The sequence below is a fragment of the Myotis davidii genome, unplaced genomic scaffold (assembly GCF_000327345.1).
Source record: "Myotis davidii unplaced genomic scaffold, ASM32734v1 scaffold993, whole genome shotgun sequence".
In the NCBI taxonomy this organism is placed as follows: Eukaryota; Metazoa; Chordata; class Mammalia; order Chiroptera; family Vespertilionidae; genus Myotis; species Myotis davidii.
Genome location: NW_006285483.1, coordinates 1,820,694 through 1,841,818, shown reverse-complemented (window position 1 = coordinate 1,841,818; position 21,125 = coordinate 1,820,694). Strand labels below are relative to the sequence as shown.

The window sequence follows — 21,125 nt, the reverse complement described above, 5'->3', positions numbered from 1 at the left end:
GAAGTGGGCGGGCATCGGGAGGCCACTATGGCACGGGGCAAGCACTATGGGCAGTCTATCTGAAGTGTACCTGGTGTATAAGACGACCCCCAACTTGGAGGCATATTTTTCAGGGCCAAAAAATCGTCTTATACGCCGGCAAATACGGTATATCTAATTAATAAACTGCACTGTTTACGTTCTTCTCCCCACCACTAAGTCCAGAAAGAACTTGAACCCCTAATTCCCTAAATTCATTCAGCACTTAGTGTGATTTTATATGGAAATGAAAGAAAGCAAGAATTGAGAGAAAAAGCAATGGTTTGAAAGAATCATATTTGAAGTTTGCTAAAGCTGGGAATAAAAGGAATGTTGTGATAGTAGTATTATTTATACTTGAAAAAAATCCCCTAATACACCATTTACTTAGTTCAAAAGAAACATCTCTTTCCGAAGGAAACAATCCATAGAAGAACATATAAGAGCTGTGGGACAATATCAGTTTAACATATGCATAATTAGGATCCTAGAAGAGAAAGACAATGGGCAGAAGAAATAATGGCTGAGAATTTTCCAAAATTAATGATAGACACCAAATGATGATAGACCCAAGAAGTTCAGAACACTAAGCAGTTTAAATACCAAAAACACACTCCTACAGGGTGGGGGGAACACAACACCTTCCAAGTGGTTTCATTGGCAAATTCTGATCAAGGGTAACACCAATTCTATACATTCTTTCAGAAAAAGAGATGATCATTTTATTAGGACAGCATTAATCTGATACCAAATTAGATGAAAACAGAACTACAGACCAGTAACAATCCCTCGTGAATATAATGCAAAAATCCTCAGCAAAATATTAGCAAACTACATACTTACTAGAGTATCACTACACACATACTAGAATAACTCAAATTAAAAATAATGACAGGACCAAGTGTTTGTGGGATGATACTGGTACGCTCATTATGTTGCTGTTGGGCATGCAAAATGGCAGTGCTACTTCTGAAAAAGTTTAGCAGTTTCTTATAAAATCACATGACTCAGTGAAATGACTTCTGTCACCAACTTCACAGGTTAAAGGCAAAGTCCTCCACGAGACTGCTCTTACTTCAGATGCCAGGTTTGGAAGTCCCAGGCCACCAGTTGGCTACAAATTTGGGAGTTCCCACCAGTGCCCATTAGGTTTGATAACTGGCTTGAGCAGCTCTCAGAACTCAGGAAAATACGTTGCTTACAATTCCAGTTTTATAAGGATACAAATCAGAACCAGGGAAAAGGAGAGACACAATAGGCAGTGGTTTTCAACCTGTGGGTCACAAACACACATGACAATACAGAGTATTGCCAAGCAGGGAAGCACATTCAGAGCTTCAGTGTGCAGAGTTCTTACTGGGTTTCACCCAGTAGCCATGACTGACTCACTGGAAATAAGGACGAACTATTCAGGCTCATATCATGTGACTCTTAGCCCCGATCTTCTAATCACAAGGTTAGTGTTTCAGCATGGCAGCCACATCCTGAGTCATCTCTTTACCACACTCCTATCACTCAGAAAATTCTAAGCACTAAGGGGCTATATTCCAAGAACCAGGGACAAAAGCCAACCAAATTCTCTATTACACACCCAGCAATCCCACTCCAAGGCATATATTACCTTATGGAAATCACTGTTCACACAAAAACCTATACAAAATGTTTATAAAGTTCATAATCACCCCAAGACTGGAAATAACCCAAATGTCCTTCAACGGTTAAATGAATAAACATTTATACAGTGAAATATTACTTGGCAATAAAAAGGAATGAAGTACCAGTTTACAGAAGACGGATGAGACTTAACTGCATTTTGCTAAGTGAAAGGCTACAATAATTCTATATGAGTCTGGAAAAGAGAAAACTAAAAGGACAGAGAATTACCAGGGGCTGGGTGGTGGGGGGTTTTACCTATAAAGAGCCAACACAAGGGAATTTGGGGGTATTGAACTGTTCTGTACAGTAGCAGATACATGACTGTATTTGTCAAAAGCCACAGAACTGTGTATCACAAAGGCAATTTAATATATGTAAATTAAAAAACCAACCAGGATGTGTGGGGGAAGACAGAATGCAGATTAACAGATGAATCTAACAATATTAAAATGAGCCACATAATCACACTGGAGAGACTAGGAAAAAAGAAACTAGTGTAACTCTGAATCGTAATATCTAAGTAACTTTGGAAAAAGTGTTTTGACATCACACTCAAAGGCTAAAATCTGTACAAAGCACTGTACTGCAGTTGGTGAATTTGTTTCTCTTAAGAGTATAGGTCAACAAATCTTTGTTGCTAAATACAATTGTCCAAAAAAGGGGGCAGGGTGCCTGGAGCATCCTGTGGGGGCAGGGAAGGAAGGAAGGAAGGAGATGGAGGACAGGGAGAAAGGGAAGGAAGGAGACACAGGGAACGTATCAAAAGGATACAACAGCAGCCAACCTAAAAGAGCTTCAAATAGCCAAAACTGGAACAAACTGAACTGCAAAATAATGACAGTACTGGAACACAATTCAAAGAATAAATATCCATGAGTCAAAACTCGTGTAAATAAGTAGCTGGGGGGAAAAATGGAGAAGGGACTTTTCCTTAAGAATTCTAATAATAAATGTAGAAGAAATAACAAACCACCATTAGAATACTGCAGTAATAACTGCCATAGGCAAGATCCACTACTGGATGCTAAAATTAGCTGTTAAGAACAGAAATATTTGCACAGTCTGAGAAGTATTTGCCACAAATATTTAGTAATTACAAAGGGAAAAATATTAACAGGGGGAATTTTGACAGACACCACCATAACCAAGGAAGATTAACATCATTGCCGAGGCCGGTTTGGCTCAGTGGATGGAGCGTCGGCTTGCGGACTGGGGGGTCCCGGGTTCGATTCCGGTCGGGGGCATGTGCCTGGGTTGCGGGCACATCCCCAGTGGGAGATGTGCGGGAGGCACCTGATCGATGTTTCTCTCTCATCGATGTTTCTGACTCTATCTCTCTCCCTTCCTCTCTGTAAAAAATCAATAAAATATATTAAAAAAAAAAGATTAACATCACCAATAATAAGCATCTGCACCAAAAGCCCCTGATCCGACGCACTTGGAAGGGTATATCACCTGTGTGGTAGCCTTCCCAATAACACACAAGCTCAACTGAGAATGAGAAAATATCAGACAAATCCAAATAGAGAAATATTCTATAAAATACAGTTGACCCTTGAACAAGACAGTGGTTAGGGGCAGTGACCTCCCACACAGTCGAAACTTCTGACTCCCCCCAAAACTTTATTCATCCCTGGGTATCTGTGGGAGATTGGTTCCAGCAGTCACCAAAACCCATGGATGCTCAAGTCTCTTATATAAAATGTTGGAGAACAATGCACACAGTCAGCATACTGTTTTTGATCCTTGCTTGGCTGAATAAGCAGGTGTAAAACCCAGAGACACAGAGGGCCAACTATATACTTATTGGGGAAAAAACATGCATGTAAGTGGACCTGTGAAGTTCAAACCCATGTTTTTCAAGGGTCAACTATAATTGGTTGTCTTCAACAATGTCAAGGTCATGAAAAACAAGAAGAGACTGAGGAACTGTCACAGACGGAAGGAGACATGACAACTAATTGCATTGTGGCATCCTGGTCTGGATCCTGGAACAGAAAGAAGTGTGTTAGTGAAATTAACTGGAGAAATCTGAATAAATTCTGTAGTTTAGTTAACAGTATTATAAACGACTAATTTCTTTGTTCTGTTCACTATTCTGTGGTTATGTAAGATGTTAACAAAAGGAGAAGCTAGGAAATAGGCATACAGGAACTCAAGTTTCTTGCATGTCTCTTGTAAATCTAAAGTGATCTAAAAACGTTTTCAAAAGTCACAATCTTTAGGTCTTTAATCATGAGGTTTTAAAATGATGGGTTTGGTTCAAGTATGGTAAATTGGAAAAAGTACTAGACTAGCAATTCCTTCCATTCTTGCCAATGTTGTTGAACCTTGAGAGAACCACACAACTTCCCTGAACCTATTTCCCTGCCAAAATGGTCTGACGCACAACTTATCTACCTCAAAGGTTACTTCAGGGTTCAATGACACAGTTGGTCCAAGCTGTGCAGAAATGATATGCTTGTGCAAAATGCAAGTGTTAGCACTGTATCTTTAGGCCTAAAAGAAAACAGTATTAAGGAGACATTTTCTAGGAATGAAAAGATAAAAATATTAAATACTGAGCAAGGTGATGGTGGCAGCAAAGACTAAGACAAATTATGTTCTTCAGCAAAAGAGGGCACCCTTTTTTTTAAAGGTGGGGACTCTGTAATGGTACAGAGTGGACCAACGGATTAGAAATTGGTTCCTTATATCGATTGTGGGTGATGACAGCCATACCTGGAATATGGGAGAGATCTCATTTGCACCAGATCTTTTGCAGACCAGAACAAGACCAACCAATGGGGAGAGGGGAAAAGAACTGGCATCTTCCCTCATTGCTATCTAAACTTTAGCACAGCCAAAGCAGGCATACCACATCAAAGAGGGAAAGCATGAGGGTGCCTGGCACCACTGGGGACTTGGATGCAGACTTAGTATGTAACACGGCTAGAAACAAGGGAAGGAATCACGTTTTCCAAAGATCCCACTACTAAAAGCTAACAGGTACTTCATCTTCGAAGAAATTTTTTGGTCTGTAGTTTATGATTCTAGAATGATGGGATAGCAGCTGCCTATTCATCATCCTGTATCCACAAAACTAAGCACAAATAACTAATTAAATGTTCAATCTTTTTTTGACTTAAAAATCATGCTTTCTTAAACTTAAGCATTGTCCTATCGTCTCTATATTGAGAAAAAGTGATACTCCCATATCTAATGACAGAACAGAAGTCAGCAAACTCTCTCTTAAAGTGGTGAGAGTAAATATTTTAGACTCTGGGAGTCAGGTTTTGTTAGCAGCCACTCAACTCTGTCTTTGCAGGGGAAAGCAGCTATTGACAATCTGTAGATGAATGGATGTGGCCATGGTCCAATAAACTTTTTTTAAAAAATATATTTTATTGATTTTTTACAGAGAGGAAGGGAGAGAGAGAGAGAGTTAGAAACATCGATGAGAGAGAAACATCGATCAGCTGCCTCCTGCACACTCCCCACTGGGGAAGTGCCTGCAACCCAGGTACATGCCCTTGACCGGAATCGAACCTGGGACCTTTCAGTCCGCAGGCCGATGCTCTATCCACTGAGCCAAACCGGTTTCGGCGGTCCAATAAACTTTTACAAAAACAGACAGTGGTAGGGACTTGGCCCAAAGATAGTTGTTTGTCTCCCCCTTGAAAGAATGCTAGGTAGAAACTTGCTAATTGAATCCCAGACATTTTCCTCAATGGATTGTGTGAATGTGTATATATATTCTGCATATTTCTTGCTATTTCATAATTCACAAACATTAGTTGAGGTGAGATGGAACCCAACAAAACAGGCATGATTTTCTTCATCATAGGAGAATGCTTTTGAGTACAGTAAGCTTTTATTTAACATCATCAGTAGGTTCTGCAACATTAAGCAAAACAACATTAAAACGAAACAAATTTGCCCTAACTGGTTTGGCTCAGTGGATGGAGCATCAGCCTGTGGACTCGGGGGTCCCAGGTGTGATTCCGGTCAAGGGCATGTACTTGGTTGTGGGCACATCCCCAGAAGGGGGTGTGCAGAAGGCGGCTGATCAATGTTTCTCTCATCGATGTTTCTGGCTCTCTATCCCTCTCCCTTCCTCTCTGTAAACAAAACAAAACAAAACCAATAAAATATATTTTAAAAAAAATGAAACAAATTTTACCACAGGCTAACCATATACTCAGAAGTTGAGTTCCTATGTTAGTTCCTATGCCATCGAACAAAATGATGTCATCTGAGGCCCTGCTAGACTGAGCTCATCTTTTAGTTCAGGGGTGGGGAACCTTGTTTCTACCAATGGCCATTTGAATATTTACAGCATCATTCGTGAGCCATACAAAATTATCAACTTAAAAATTAGCGTGCTATATTTGGCCAACTCACCCCTAATGCCTTCGCAGGGTCAGACCAAATGATTTCACAGGCCTTATATGGCCTGTGGGCCGGATGTTCCCCATCCCTGCTTTAGGTACTTACAAATTTGTTTTTCTTTTTTGGTGAAACCTGTTGTCAACTTTAATTACAAAAATGGAGATTTTTTTTTACTAGGAGGGTAGTTAATATCATTTCTTTAGAAGCTTAGTTTTTTTGAAGGTATAGATTTTATTGTTAAACATGAAGTCAGAATATGCTATAAATGCGTTGGGTTCCTTGAACACAGAATATACCAATTAAGTTCAAATAATTTCCCCTACAAAATTATTGTGCAAGCATAACAAGTAATACCTTCTAATTTTCCTATAGCCATTTATAACCAAAAATAGTCTTGCTGACATAGTGAACTCAAACTCCACCAATTTAAAAGGGTCTCAACTAATTCTCCATTCATCTAAAATAAGGGCAGCACTCCTGACTGTTTTTATACATAGTAACCTGAGAGGATAAGAAAAGCCAAAAAAAAAAAAAATACTTGAGATCCAAGTATACTGTGATCTAAGTATCACTATGAAATTTGGGGAATTCAATGATTTTAAAAACCTCAAGGTCATGAAAAATAAGAGCAAAATTTAAGAACACTTCCTATATAATAAAAGCCTAATATGCAAATTGTCCCCTCTGGTGGTGATTCGACCAAGAGACCGGGAGTTCAACCACTCGCTATTACGTGTGCTGACCACCAGGGGGGCGGCGCGGAACATGTCAGGCGTCAGTGTCGAGCTGTGACCTCTCGCCAGCTACCTGGGGGGGCGGGGGGGTGATGGGGATAGAGGTGCGGTGAGATGCGGGATGTCTGCCCGAGCTTGCTCTCACTCCCCCTGCTATCCTCCCCCCCAGGATGCCAGGGCTCGCATGCCACCCCCCCACTGCACTCAGGTGCTGGGCGCCCGTGAGGAGGCCGCCCCGCACGTGCGCCACATCTTCCGGGTGAGCTGGGCCGCAGCTGCCAGGACTGCAGGAGCCAGTTGACGCAGGAGCTGGTCTGCAAGGCTGAGAGCATGCTGCCTGCCTAGCTTCCATGTGGTGCCACTGGGCAGCCCAGAGGCCCACGCTGCACCCTGGCCCGTGGCATCCGGCTGTGCTCACTGCATCTCCGTGTGGGGACTTGGGTACTGTGACTCAGGTGGAGGGGAGCGCACGGGAGCCCAGGTGCTGCCCACGGCCCAGAGGTCAGCTGGGACTTGCCCTTCCATGCCAGATGCTCGCACTTTGATCGCCGGCCAGGCCTAGGGACCACACCCGTGCAGGAATTTTGTGTACCGGGCCTCTAGTATGATTACAAACTATGTTCCTATATGTACATATCTATGCTAAAGTTTCATTTATAAATTAGGCAGATTAAGAGATTAACAACAATAAAACAGAATAATTATATTAATACTCTCCAGTAATTCTTCTATTTTTCAGTCCAAACCTATTCCTGAATCTACTTGATGCCACTCATTTCAGGAGACCCCTTGCTTAAGTCTTCCTATGGGCTCAATTCTTGCTGGTGCAACACAAAGCAGGATGGCACCAGATTTTATCACGCTGCAAAACAGCGCACAATTTAAAATGTATGTTTCTATCTGGAATTTTCTATTTAATATTTTTGGATCATAGTTAACTGAAATCATGGAACACAAAACTGTGGATAAGGGGATACTACTGTATATAGATTAATGACCCAAGAAAATCACATGGCTAAATCACTCATGCTAAGAAGCTCTTACAAGTAAATTTCCCCAAGTGAAGAATCTATTCCCAGGCTTCTCTTATTTCTTAAACACATGCAATTTCATATATTTTGAAAAGAAATAGAATTACAAAGGCATATGGAAAAGCACTCAATTCTATATCAAAACTATATAGGTCAAGAAATGGCTAGGCAACAGTGAGAGATTCAAAATGTCAATCACTTATGTTTATGGATTTATTTTAAAACAACAACTCATTTTTCAAATGGTTTGCTCTCAACACTAAAGGTGCAAAATTCTTACATTATATTTTCATCTATTACAATGTAGAGATAAGAAAAAGCTGGATTAAAAATATGATCTCATCAAAATGTAATGACCATGAGCACATTTCTATCTAATAGAAAATGTTAGATCACTGCATGACAAACTACGTAATAATTATACAACAGCATGCCAATTAACATGTTAGTAAACAAGTGCTAAATTTTTACTTTTCCTAAGATGATAGTTCTTAAATATTTTCAATTAACTTTTAAAGAGAAAAGGTAATCATATATATTAAGGACATTATAAATAAGTCTCCTAACTTCCCATGCATTTACTAACAGTCTACAGAGCTCAACAGCCTCTATAATATGCAGGCAATATAAATAGAAAAAATAAAAAAGGGGGCTTCCTGTCCCACTTCTAATAAATTGCAGAGGCATAATATTTTCTCAAGTTCATTTTATTAACAAAAAGAGCCAACTGTTTTGAACAAAAGCAAACCATGAATTATATATAGCAACCGGCAACATATTAGACATGGAAAAGTGAATATTAAGTAAAATATAAGCAGATGAGATGCCTCTCACATGTATATATATTCATGCTTTTTCAATAGTCTCAGTCAACTTTCAGTGTAATTTTCACCAACAGTCTAGCAGCTCAAACACAAATGCAGGAGCACAATGGCAAAAGTTTGGCAACTACTTTGGGCTCATTGCAAGTATGAAAGAAACCTATACCACAGTTTCATGTAAACCTGCAATTTGTATTTCTTTAAATGTCCCTGACACTGAAATCCATGTCCAACTAATGGAAAAAAAAGGAGAACAAGAGGACATTAAATACTTGTACTTTAGAGGCAGAAAAAATGAGATACTTTAAATGATCTTATACGCGTTCATGTAACCAGGAATATAACCAATCCACATTAACTTATTTACTAGTAAAAATACACTTGTAAAAGTCACACAATAGAAAGATTATGAGCCATTGATCAGTGTGCCTGCACTTGAATAAACACATGAAAAGATAAATAAGTTCACTTTAGTTAGTGTAGTGTTACTTCAGTCATTCACATAATAAAGTATCTACGGGACAGAATCTACACATAAGTAGTTTTTCTGTTCACTAATCTACAGGCACTAATGAAACTATACACTGATTAAAACCCAAAAGCCAGTCACTTAAACACAACTGAGCATCTAGCCAAAAACAGGACAGCACCGGTGGCGAGCATCACTGAGCGCATGCACGTCTCTGGGGACATTTTTCAGCAGTTACTTGCCCTTCTGTTGTAGTCGACAAACTGCTCTTTAAGAATATACTACTTGCCCTTCTCCAGGTGAACCAGTCCGCTGAGCTCCGACATGGTCAAGGCTGCCAAGTCCGCTAGCGCCCCGAAGAAGGGCTCCAGTGTGCAGAACAGCAAGAAGTGCAAGCGCAGCTGCCAGGAGAACTACTCGGTGTACGTGGACAAGGTGCTCAAGGGGAGGCACCCCAACACCGGCATCTCGTCCAAGGCCATGGGCATCATGAACTCCTTCGTCAACGACATGTTCGAGCGCATCGCGGGCGAGGCGCCTGAGGCGTCAGCGCAGGCGCTTGACCATCACAATCCATGATACCCGGTCGGCCGTGCGCCTGGTCCTGCCACAAAAGCTGGCCGAGAAGGCCTTGCAAGAGGGCATGGACACCGTCACCAAGTACAACTCCCAGTGAGGGCCAAGTACAGCAACTCCCAGTGAGGCGCTCAGCCCCTGTCACACCCAAAGGCTCTTTTCAGAGCCATAAAAAAATAAATAAAAAAAAGAATATACTACTTTACTAAATTAATTAAGGACTACATGTTTATTTACTACATCACACAGAATTCTTCCCACTTTTTTTCCGGTGTACTAAAGTCTTCTACTAGAACTGTGCTACTTTCTAAAGTTTCATAATTATCATTTCAGGTAGATATGATGAAAAAAAATTAGACAAAATCTGACAGATGACAATTTGAGCACCAACTACAGCAAATTTCAGGGTCAAGATAGCTTGCAAGTCAGTTCTCTTGGTTTGAAAATTACCTTCCACTGTTGTCTTCAGTATTGAAGCTGAGATCTTCAAGGCCTATTTGTTCCCCATCAGGAAAACTGGAATGCGTATCTAAGATAAAAAAGAAAAGAAAAACAGATTACATTTTCTAATGACCAGTATTTTTTGCATGTCTTTAAATGATCTTACCAAGTAGGTTATTTAAGCAATAAAGACTTGCTGGGTTGTGAACAAAGCTGTCTTTTAGGGAATTTGTGACCTGAGTCAGGTGCAAGCAAACAGAAGGGGAAATAAAGGAGAAAAGAAAGGTGCAATAGATATCCATAGTTAGAAAATTAAAGGCACTGCCTCACTTTGTCCTCTAGGGACACTGTGGGGGCAGCTGAAGGAGGAACAGGAAGTGGTGATGTACACTCTGAAGACTGTATAAACATAAAATGTATTGTAAAACCAATTCAATTGCACATACAAATATCACGACAAACACCTACCAGCATAAAAACTAGCCAAAAGTTGGCTGCTTCTTTTGGAAGGAGAAAAAACTACTAAAAGTGTTTTAATACTTAAAAATCATCAAATGCGTGGCTCTATATTAGACACTAGATAGAACATGAGGGAAATATGTAAAATATAAAGCTGACAATTAGCATAAGCCTGGCAACATTCTCATCCCAGGAATTCTTCTGAATGCTCAGATTGATCATTAAGGTCTCTGGATAAAATTAACAGTGGGTGATAGATGTTAACTAAACTTACTGTGGCAGTCATTTTGCAATACATACATGTGTATATACACAAAACATTATGTTTAATACCTCAAACAAACCAAAAATATTAACAATGGGTTTCTCTCAGTGAGTTTTTTTCCTAAGACATTTTTGGGAGGAAGAGGGAATAATAACTTATGATTCCATTATCTGCATATATTTCTAGAAAAATCAGAAAAAGTTCTAGGCTATAAATATTTCTAAAAAGAAAAAAGTTAAACATCTGAAACCTCCCTAGAGGCTGGCAAACATCTACTACAAATGGGCAGAGCGTAAATACTAGTACGTAGATACCAGAGGCCACAAATGGACTTTGTTTTATAGCTTTACAACAGAAAAGCTATTCTTAAAGGACCACAGGCTATACTGGAGCAGGTTCCCGACCCCTGCTTCACTCAGTAAGTAGCACCAATTAGGTGTCTGACCAGCCAAATATTACCTACTAATTTTCTTCCGTTCTCACCATTTAGTTCACCCCATATATATTAGTATTGCCTCATAAATGACAATAATTAAAACAAAGAGAAGCAGAAGTAGATAGAACAGAAGCAAATCAGCAGCAGCAGCAGAATTGGCTTTATTCATCTCTGTGAAGTGACACCAGGCTCTGCACCTTCATCTGGGGGCTGTGCTGTGAAAGAGTCGTTGAATCCGCCCAGGCTGGTGTGCTCTTCCTGCTCCTCGTTCTCGGTGTCACATTCCACGTCACTGTCGCTACTCATTCCTGCCAGTAAAGAAGGGAAGAACATGTCTCTGACAAGCAGCCACTTCATGTGAAAGGCAGAGGAAATCTTACAACTAAACTGTGATTTCCACTGAATTTTACATTGAATGCCAAGACAATATAAGACACCACACAAAACAAGGAAAACCAACCACACAAACCTCAGTTCTAATTATTAGAGCAGTGGTCTTATTTTTGTCCTCAAAGATTAAATTACCCTTTCCACAGTACCTGAATTTAAAACCAGTATTAATTTCATTATACTGAGAATTTTTTTTCTGAAGTCACACTGTATTTTCTAGAATCATAAGAGATAATAGCAACTCTCAATCCCGACTGGACATACATATAATTGTTTCTAGCCTAAAACATATAAACATGTTATGTAAACAAAATACACATTTATCTGTATATGCATGTTTAAAAAAATTCCAGTAATTCTAGCAATAAATGAGTTACTATCCCATTTGGGCCTCCAATTTTGTATTTGTGTACTTAAGCTGATTTTTAAGAGAAAAAGTCTATAGAAAGTATTTCTATTACAAGAAGATAGTGATCAAGAAAATCTGAAAATATTATCTGCTACACACCCTTATAAATGGTGGAAAAAAAGTATCCTTAAAATATTATTTTAACTAAGAGCCACATTTAAAAGAAAGAAGTGAAAAAGCCACAGCTGCCAAAAGGAGCAAGAGAAGGGAGACCAGTGGGTCCAGCACCATAGTTGTCCAGAGGGTGTAACGTGAAGGTCTTTCACACTCCCTTGTGGATCGGGGGAAAAAAAATCTTTGGACCTACCACAGAAGAGAGTCAATACTGAAACTAAAACTCTGCCTACTGGCATAGAAAGACAGCAGGAAATTTTGTCTGTTTTTGCTAGGCTCAGTTCATATAAGAATTCAAACTAAAGCCTGTGTACTTAAAACAACTTAGGTTTGGGATTTAAAATTAAGGTTCAAAGATCAGGAAATTAACATAATAATTGGCTAGCAGCTAGGGTTATTTGAACAAAGCAAATGCAAAATCCTTTGAAGGGAAGGCTCTAGGTAAAGGGAGTAAGCACATCCCATCCAGTCTTTCCCACTGAATGGAACTATAAATGTGGACAGAATGCATGAAGCCGCTATTTAAGGACTCTGAAAAGTAAATAGAAACAAGCATATTGGTGTAGACCAGAATTTGAAGTACCACCAAACTGGCAGATTTAAACAACACTCTGAGTCTCATAAAATCATTAAAAATGCCCAGGATACAATCCAAAATTACCTCAGCAAATGAAGAACCAGAAAAAGATAATCAACAAACATCAATGCTGAGATGACAGAGATGTTGAAATTATCTAACAAAGAACTTCAAAGTAGATATAAAAATGCTCATGAACACTCTTGAAACTTGTTAAAAACCTCTCTGGAGGAATGCTTCCACAATCCAGGTACAAAATTATCATAGAAATAAGAAAATAAGGAATTCTTGAAGGGTAGGGTTGGAAGTCTCAAAAAGTTATGTTCCAATCAAAATTTACAAAACAAACAATGTGGATTACAACATTACAATTCACCTGAAGAGTCAAGCAGATATACAGACAGAACAATACCATGAATCTTTCACTATCATGAAATAACTTGTAAAAGACTAATGTGGAAAACTAAAGGATACTTTTAAAATTACTAAGTACTTCTAGAAATGAAAGATATAGTCATTTTAAAATTAAAATATTAATAGATGAATTTAGAAAGTTGAAAAACAGGTTGCAAGCTTAAAGGTAGAACTGAGGAAATTACCCATACACCAAAGAAAAATGAGATGAAAATTATAAAACAGAGGTTTAAGAAACAAGGGGATAAAAGGGAATGTTTCAAACATGCTGCCACAGAGATAGCAAAAATAACAAAGGAGAGGGATAATATATTAGGAGAAAGTGGCTGTGAATTTCCCAGGATTAATGAAAAACATTCTGAATAGAATGAAAATTGAAATATAACTACCAATAGCTCTGGAATGTGGCTATAGCAGTGTTTAAAGAGAAAGTTACAGCATTAATGGCTTTTATTAGAAAAGAGAAAAAGGACTCAAATTAATGATCAAAGTACCCACTTTAAGAAACTAGAAAAGGAAACACATAAACCCAAAGGGAGAAAAATAAAGAACAGAAATAAAACTATCAGAAAAATAATAGAAAAAGCTTCTAAAGAAACTTTAAAAATAGCAAACAAAATCCAGTATCAGGAATAGAAGAGGGGACATCACTACAGATCCTACAGACATTAAAAGGACAATAAGCGAATAGAAACAACTGAATGCTCAAGAAATCAAGAACATGGATGGAAAGGACAAATTCTTTGATTCAGACACAAACTACCAAAGTTCATTCAGATAAAAATATAGATAACCTGAATGAGTATTTTAACTACTGAAGAAATACAATTTGCAGTAAAAAGCAAACAACCAAAAACAACAACAAAAAACCACCTTCCAACAAAGAAAACTGTAGCTACATATGACTTCACTGGTGAACTCTTCCCCTTCTGTTTTCTAGAAGAGTTTATGTAGTCCTAGAGGCCCGATGCACAAAAACTGTGCAAGAGTAGGTATTCCTTCACCCTGGCTGCCTACACCAGCTTCCCTCTCGCAGCCCTGGCTCAAAGGCAGGTCTAATTAGCATATTATGCTTTTATTATTATAAGATTATTTCTCCCTTAACTATTTAGAAGACACAGGCAGTGTATGAATATCTCTGAAATCTTGTTTTTAAAGTATGTCTTTATTGATTTATTTTTTAAAATGTTTTTTACTGATTTCAGAGAGTGGAAGAGAGAGAAACATCGATGATGAGAGAGAATCATCGATCAGCTGACACCTGTGTGCTCCTCCATCAGGATGAAGTCTGTAACCCCAGCATGTGCCCCGACCCAGAATCCAAGCGTGACCTCCTGGTTCATAAGGTCAACAACACTTAATCACTGAGCTACACTGGCTGGGCTGAAATCTCTTTAGCAAAGAAAAGGAGAGAAAAAATTACTTCCTGCTCTAGAAAGTGAACAGTGACTGTTTAGAGACCAAACCACCACTTTCATGAAGCAACACCACCACCACCTTGTGGCCTTTCCTGGAACTGCTCTGAAAACAATAAAACCCAGTTCTTGAAATTTAGGCACAAATTTTACCTCTTAGAACTGGTATTTCAGAATTTCTGACAGATAATAACCTTCAGGATGCACCAACTGAAATTCTCTGGATTTCCCAAAAACATAACTTATTCTTTAAATACTTACAACATTACAACATTTTTCAAACTCTTCATTTAAAAAGCTGTTTAATTTGTAGTACTTCTAAGAACTGTAGACTACAGTGAATATTCCTGGATAGTATTCAAATAATGTAACGTTTAGAACTTTTAGCAAGGTTTATAGTACTGCATATAGAATCATGGGTGGAAAGTGCCAATTAAAACAATTATTTTGTTTCCCAAACACCTATTTCTTATAACACTACTCATAAGATTCCTGTATAGTATAAACCCATGAATATTTAGACAGCAGCTGACAGGGCCATGCACACTTATAAAATGACAAAGCTATATTAACCAGAACTGATTTGCTTGTGATCACTTCTTTCCAAGGTGCTCCTATTTATCTTAACCTTTGATTCCAGGTATCAACATTTTCAGCTTCTACTTTCAACTTGCTGTAATTAGATTCCTTCAAACCAGTCATGTTTCTGTATTGATTGTTAAGATGAATTCTAACAGGAGAATTAGAGTAACTTTTCCATTTTTTTATTTGAATCATTTTTCTCAGGATTCAGGAAAACATATGTTTTTCCAAGAAATCCTGCATGAAAAAACTACTACTGGTCTCTTATCAAGTCTTAAGATGTGGAAGTGCCCTAGCTTTGTAATATAACGAAAAAGACAAATTAAAATTAGTCTCTTGACCTCTAGCATTTAATAGATGGACTACTAGGTCAAAAGGTCCTATACAACTTATTACCATCAGTAACTGAGAGAGAGCAAACACTTTTTTTAAAAAAATGTATTTTATTGATTTTTTACAGAGGAAGGGAGAGAGACAGAGAGCCAGAAACATCGATGAGAGAGAGACATCGATCAACTGCCTCCTGCACAGTCCCCACTGGGAATGTGCCCGCAATCCAGGTACATGCCCTTGACCGGAATCGAACCTGGGACCCTTCAGTCCCTAGGCCAACGCTCTATCCACTGAGCCAAACCAGCTACGGCAACACTTTCAAATATTTTCATTTTTTTGAAATGAGACTAGCCTCTATCCAGCAACAGGCCGCAAGCTATCTGCTATGCCTTGCTCCATATACTGCAAAGTCTACCTACCCACTGCATTAAGCAGTAATAATTAAAGCAAACTAGTGATGTTTCATCTACTCTAAGAAATATGAATACTGGACCTTTCTTGATCTCACTAGAAGGCGTCAACAGGTTTTCATGCAACTGGCTGTTACTGATAGTAATAATAAGGTACCATTAATCATAAGATGTTTTAGAGATGTTAGTGTGGAAAAAGTTTAAAATAGTTTCTACATCAAGCGCCTACCACACTTTTTGAGCACCCTTATGCACATTACTGTCCAAAGTCAACTTTCGAGTTTTAACTCCTTATTCACGGGCGCTCAAATTTCTGATGCTTGGAAAATACAGTAACCACTGTTATACCAAAAACTTATGCTTCACCCGTCTTCTTCCTAACAGAACCCCAATATTGTTTCACATTACCATGTAAAATGGGCCACAGAGGGAACCAAATGTTTAAATTTTGCCAAGTTTCCTTTTCTTGCCACAGTGATTGAGATATAAGAGGAAATTAGGATGTTGTTGAGGAAAGGCTTTCCTTGTTGATAGAGACACACAGAAATAATCCTTCCTTACTCCCAGAATGTGTTGACTCTATATAAAGTTTAGAACTGCAGCAACCAACTTGCCATCATGAGGGGAGCTGAGCCAACTCACTGAGTGGCAGAATAAAATATGACAGTGAATGGTTAAATTTTCCAACCCTTAAACTGCCTTATCAGAATTAGGCGAAACTTGTTATTATAAGAGTAAATCTTTCATACTGTTTAAGCAAGCTAGTTTGAGATTTTGTAATATGTTAAAGGTTCTTTATCAATATTCCAAAATATTGATTTTGGAGCATCACTTTGTATTCCCCTTAGATAGGCTGCCAGTGCGATCTGTACCAAGTGTGCCACAGCTCTGCTCTGGAATGGGTGTTTTGATACCCATGTCTTCACCGAAAGGGATCTATCTGTGCTACTTTATAGGAACTTAAGTAGAGCAGTTTCCAGTTTTAGACAAACCAAGAAAGAATCTGGTCTACCGCAGGCATCCTGTAGACCAGGGGTGAGGCACCCGTATTCTGCTAGGGCCATTTGGATATTTATACCATCATTCGAGGGCCATACAAAATAATCAACTTAAAAATCAGCCTGCTATATTTGGTCAAACATTTAATTAACTCACCCCTAATGCCTTGGCAGGGCCAGACCAAATGATTTCACAAGCCTCATACGGCCTGTGGGGCAGAAGTTCCCCAACCCTGCTGTAGGGTATCAACTGGGGGAAAGAAGGGGAGAGTCAAGCTTCCCAGCATCAAGCCATTAAGCATAAGATTAATACAAGCTTTTCTCATATGGTCCCAGTTAGAAAGAAAAGGCTGGTTGACACATGTCATATGCAAGAAAAGTCAAATTTTACTGACACTCAAGAACTTTAAGAGACCACTTTGGTAGTCCCAAATTCTTACCTAGTAAATACAAATAATACTTTTTTTTAAAGCTTCTTTAGACAGCTTGAGAAAGTGAGATGGGGAGAAAAGGTGGCAGTGGAGGAAGAAAAAAAGAGAGACGCCAACCCACAGTGATCTGACACAGAAAATTTTCTCTTAGGTGTTTGGCTCCAATAGAGCCTTGTTCTTAAGCACGGATACAAGAGAAACACACTGAACTTTCCACCAAGGTTTACCAGTGTGAAAAATAAAGGTTTTTTTGAGAATAGGCTCCTGCTGATGATAAAATACAGCAGTGAGTAAGGCCCCATTCCCCTCTCACAAACAAAGCAAGTTCCAAAAGACAGGAGCTCCTTTTGTGCACTGTGCTCCCTCCTTCCAGCCTCATCACTTAGTCTCCTTTTCACGGCCTATCCTGAGATGCCAGCGATAAACTGAAAAATGCAAGGGTGTACTTCTGGGGCACTGTTGATCTGCACGTTAACAACAACTTTTCTTACTGAGTTTTAGGTGCTTTATATCATAAGATTCCTTACATAAAAGAAAATGTGTTACTGAGTAACACTGACTACTTAGTAAATATTACCAATTATTTTTATTATTACGTATTTGTTCTTTGAGCTCCCTATATACCCTATTACAGCACTCATCTTTTTTTTTTTTTAAATATATTTTTATTGATTTCAGAGAGGAAGGTAGAGGAAGAAAGAGATAGAAACATCAATAAATGAGAATCATTGATCGGCTGCCTCCTGCACACCCTGATACTGGGGATCGAGCCCACAACCTGGGCATGTGACTGGAATCAAACCCAGGACCCTTCAGTCCACAGGCTGATACTCTATCCACTGAGCCAAACCACTCATCATTCCGGGACCCCTTGGCTCCTAATAGCTCACCTGCCTGCCTGCCTGGTCCCCCCTAACTGGCCCCCCTCTGCCGGCCTGGTTGCTCCCAATTGCTCCCCCTGCTGGCCTGGTCGGCCTCAACTGCCCCTCCCCATCCCTGCCAGCCTGGTCGCCCCTCACGGGCCCCACGCCAGCCTGGTTATCCCATGCAGCCTGCTGTTCAGTCGTCCCTCACTAACCTCCCTGCCAGCCTGGTTGCCCCATGCAGCCTGCTTGTCCAGTCGTTTGGTCATCCCTCACTAACCCCCCAGCCGACCTGGTCATTCGTAGGCAGCCATCTTGTGAGGATGTGAGGGTTAATTTGCATATTACCTCTTTATTATATAGGATTGGCTATTAACCGGTTTCTTTGAAACTGACCCAGTTGTTTCAATTGCTCTCCTTGCCTCCCTCCCACCACCCACACACATAGGGGTGAGGAAAAGTAGATTTACAGTTGTGAGTATGCAAAACATGGAATTTTCTTGTATTATTATTATTAACTAGAGTCCCGGTGCACAAAAAACCAGCGGGAGCAGACTTAAGCTGCAGTCAGACATCCTTAGTGCTGCTGAGGAGGCAGGAGAGGCTCCCACCACCACCGCTGTACTGGTAGCCATCAGCCTGGCTAGTGGATGAGCAGAGCTCCCCCATGTGGGAGTGCACTGACCACCAGAGGGCAGCTCCTGCATTCAGCGTCTGTCCCCTGGTGGTCAGTGCGTGTCATAGTGACCAGTCATTCCCAGTCTTTCTGCTGTTAGGGTCAGTTTGCATATTACCCTTTTACTCTATAGGACAGAGGCCTGGTGCATGGGTGGGGGCCGGCTGGTTTGCCCTGAAGGGTGTCCCGGATCAGGGTGGGGGTCCCCACTGGGGTGCCTGGCCAGCCTGGGTGAGGGGTTGATGGCTGTTTGCAGGCTGGTCACACCCTCTTTAGGGTGGGGGATCCCCACTGGGGTGCCTGGCCAGCCTCGGTGAGGGGTTGATGGCCGTTTTTAAGCTGGCCAATCCCCATGGCAATGGAATCTTCCAGCCTCTCCTTTTTTTCTTTTTCTTTTTTATGGTGGGATTTACTTTCTATAATTGAAACTTTGTAGCCTTGAGAGGAGCTCAGAGCCAGCCAGGGTGGGCGGGAGGAAAGCTTGGTTTCCTCCATTGCCAGGGCAACCAAGCCGCCTGCTCACTACAGCTCCGTGGCTACCGGCTGCCATCTTGGTTGGGTTAATTTGCATATAGTCGCTCTGACTGGCTGGTGGGCGTGGCTTAAGGCATAGTGAAGGTATGGTCAGTTTGCATGTTTGTCTTTTATTAGTGTAAATTCTTGTATTCCTAATTTTTCCTTTTTGAACAACTATAAACCTACATTTGCCAACCCCTGTATATCCAGTATACTGGAGAGGTATAACCTGCTCCCATTTGTAATCAGGAACCACTCTGGCAAGTAATTTAAAAATATATGTATTTTTAATTGATTTCAAAATGGAAGGGAGAGGGAGAGATAGAAACATAATGAGAGAGAATCACTGATCGACTGTTTCCTATATGCCTCACACTGGGGATTGCGCCTGCAACCTGGGCATGTGTCCTGACTGGGAATCAAACCATGACCTCCTAGTTTATAGGTCGACGCTCAACCACTGAGCCATGCTGGTAAGGCAGCAAGTAATTCTCAAGAAGTGGTCATCCCTGGTTGAGTCATTCAACTGAACCAGTGGCTCTCAACTGGGGATGACTGCCTCCATGGAGACATTTGGCAATGTCTGAACATTTTTGATTATTGCAACTCGGAGGAGGTAGTACTGAAACCTAGTGGGTAAAAACAAGGATGCAGCTAAACATTCTACAATGCACAGGGCAGCCTCCTACAACAAAGATCATCTGGTCCAAAATGTCAATAGTGCCAAAGTAGAGAAACCCTGAACTAGCAGGTTCAGAAATTATCAGCATCATATGCAATGCCAGGGAAATTAGAAGTATTTGTCATAAATGCTGCATGAATAAAAGGAATTCCAGTACATGCTGTAGTAATTTAAGACACTATAGTTTACAACCATATATATAAATATAGGCAAATAAACCCCTACAGGTCCTTTAAATAAAGAACAATCATAATATTTCTTTCTTAATGTTTTAACAATCAACACTTCACTTTTAAAATCCTTTCCATTTAATCTATTGAAATAATGCTGCTCACACCACAGGAATACCAACTAAGAGGGAAGACCAAAATGTTGAATGTTCTTTCACTGAAAAACTTGAAAATGCCACCACCCACATGCCCTCTCACAGGGTAGCCAGTGTGCTGGCACCTGTATGCATGCTTTGAGCTACAACTCATCAATCACTGAAATTCAAATAAGTGCAGAGGTGGAAGGTGGCAGTTTTACTGAGATTTTTAAAATTTTCAATGTCAAATATTAATGAAGTTGACTCATGGTTCTGCTAACATAAAAAGAACACAGCAAGGGCAATACACATAAGCCCTGTTTCAAACACCTTCCAAATTACAAAATGTCTTCTATACTTTTAGGTAAAGAATGAGGAACCTGAAAGAACATGTAGAATACTAGAAATGTAACTGAAAATGAATTTGCAGGTCTTTAAAAAAAAATGGTTAAAGGCCGAAGCCGGTTTGGCTCAGTGGATAGAGCGTCGGCCTGAGGACTGAAAGGTCCCAGGTTCGATTCCGGTCAAGGGCATGTACCTGGGTTGCGGGCACATCCCCAGTGGGAGATGTGCAGGAGGCAGCTGATCGATGTTTCTCTCTCATCGATGTTTCTGTCTCTCTTCCTTCCTCTCTGTAAAAAATCAATAAAAAATTATAAAAAAAAAATGGTTAAAGTATGGAATACTTTTACAAGAGCGAAGCAGTACAAACATTAATCAAGACTCACATT

At 39.9% G+C, this 21,125-nt stretch overlaps 1 protein-coding gene, 1 long non-coding RNA gene and 1 pseudogene across 5 annotated transcripts in view; 2 read left to right on the top strand and 1 right to left on the bottom strand.

Moving 5' to 3' along the window:
- LOC102770731 overlaps nt 1-10,020 on the top strand; it is a 13,956-nt pseudogene extending 3,936 nt beyond the window's left edge.
- TRIM37 (tripartite motif containing 37) overlaps nt 1-21,125 on the bottom strand; it is a 91,202-nt gene that overhangs the window by 3,594 nt on the left and 66,483 nt on the right. The window contains exons 23-25 of one of the 4 annotated variants that reach the window (XM_006756189.2): nt 11,475-11,585; nt 10,127-10,205; nt 3,076-3,662 (exon numbers count right to left, since the gene is read on the bottom strand). In XM_006756189.2, the coding sequence (XP_006756252.1) occupies nt 3,632-3,662; nt 10,127-10,205; nt 11,475-11,585 (221 nt within the window). In that variant the 3' untranslated portion in view covers nt 3,076-3,631. Of the gene's footprint in view, nt 1-3,075; nt 3,663-8,009; nt 9,833-9,911; nt 10,206-11,474; nt 11,586-21,125 lie in introns of those variants that run through there. The other 3 variants (XM_015559077.1, XM_015559078.1, XM_006756190.2) reach the window with 3 other exon arrangements.
- Nucleotides 11,515-21,125, top strand: part of LOC107181909 — a 24,917-nt gene continuing 15,306 nt past the window's right edge. The window contains exon 1 of the long non-coding RNA XR_001512617.1: nt 11,515-11,591. This is a non-coding gene — a long non-coding RNA (uncharacterized LOC107181909). The remainder of the gene's footprint in view (nt 11,592-21,125) is intronic.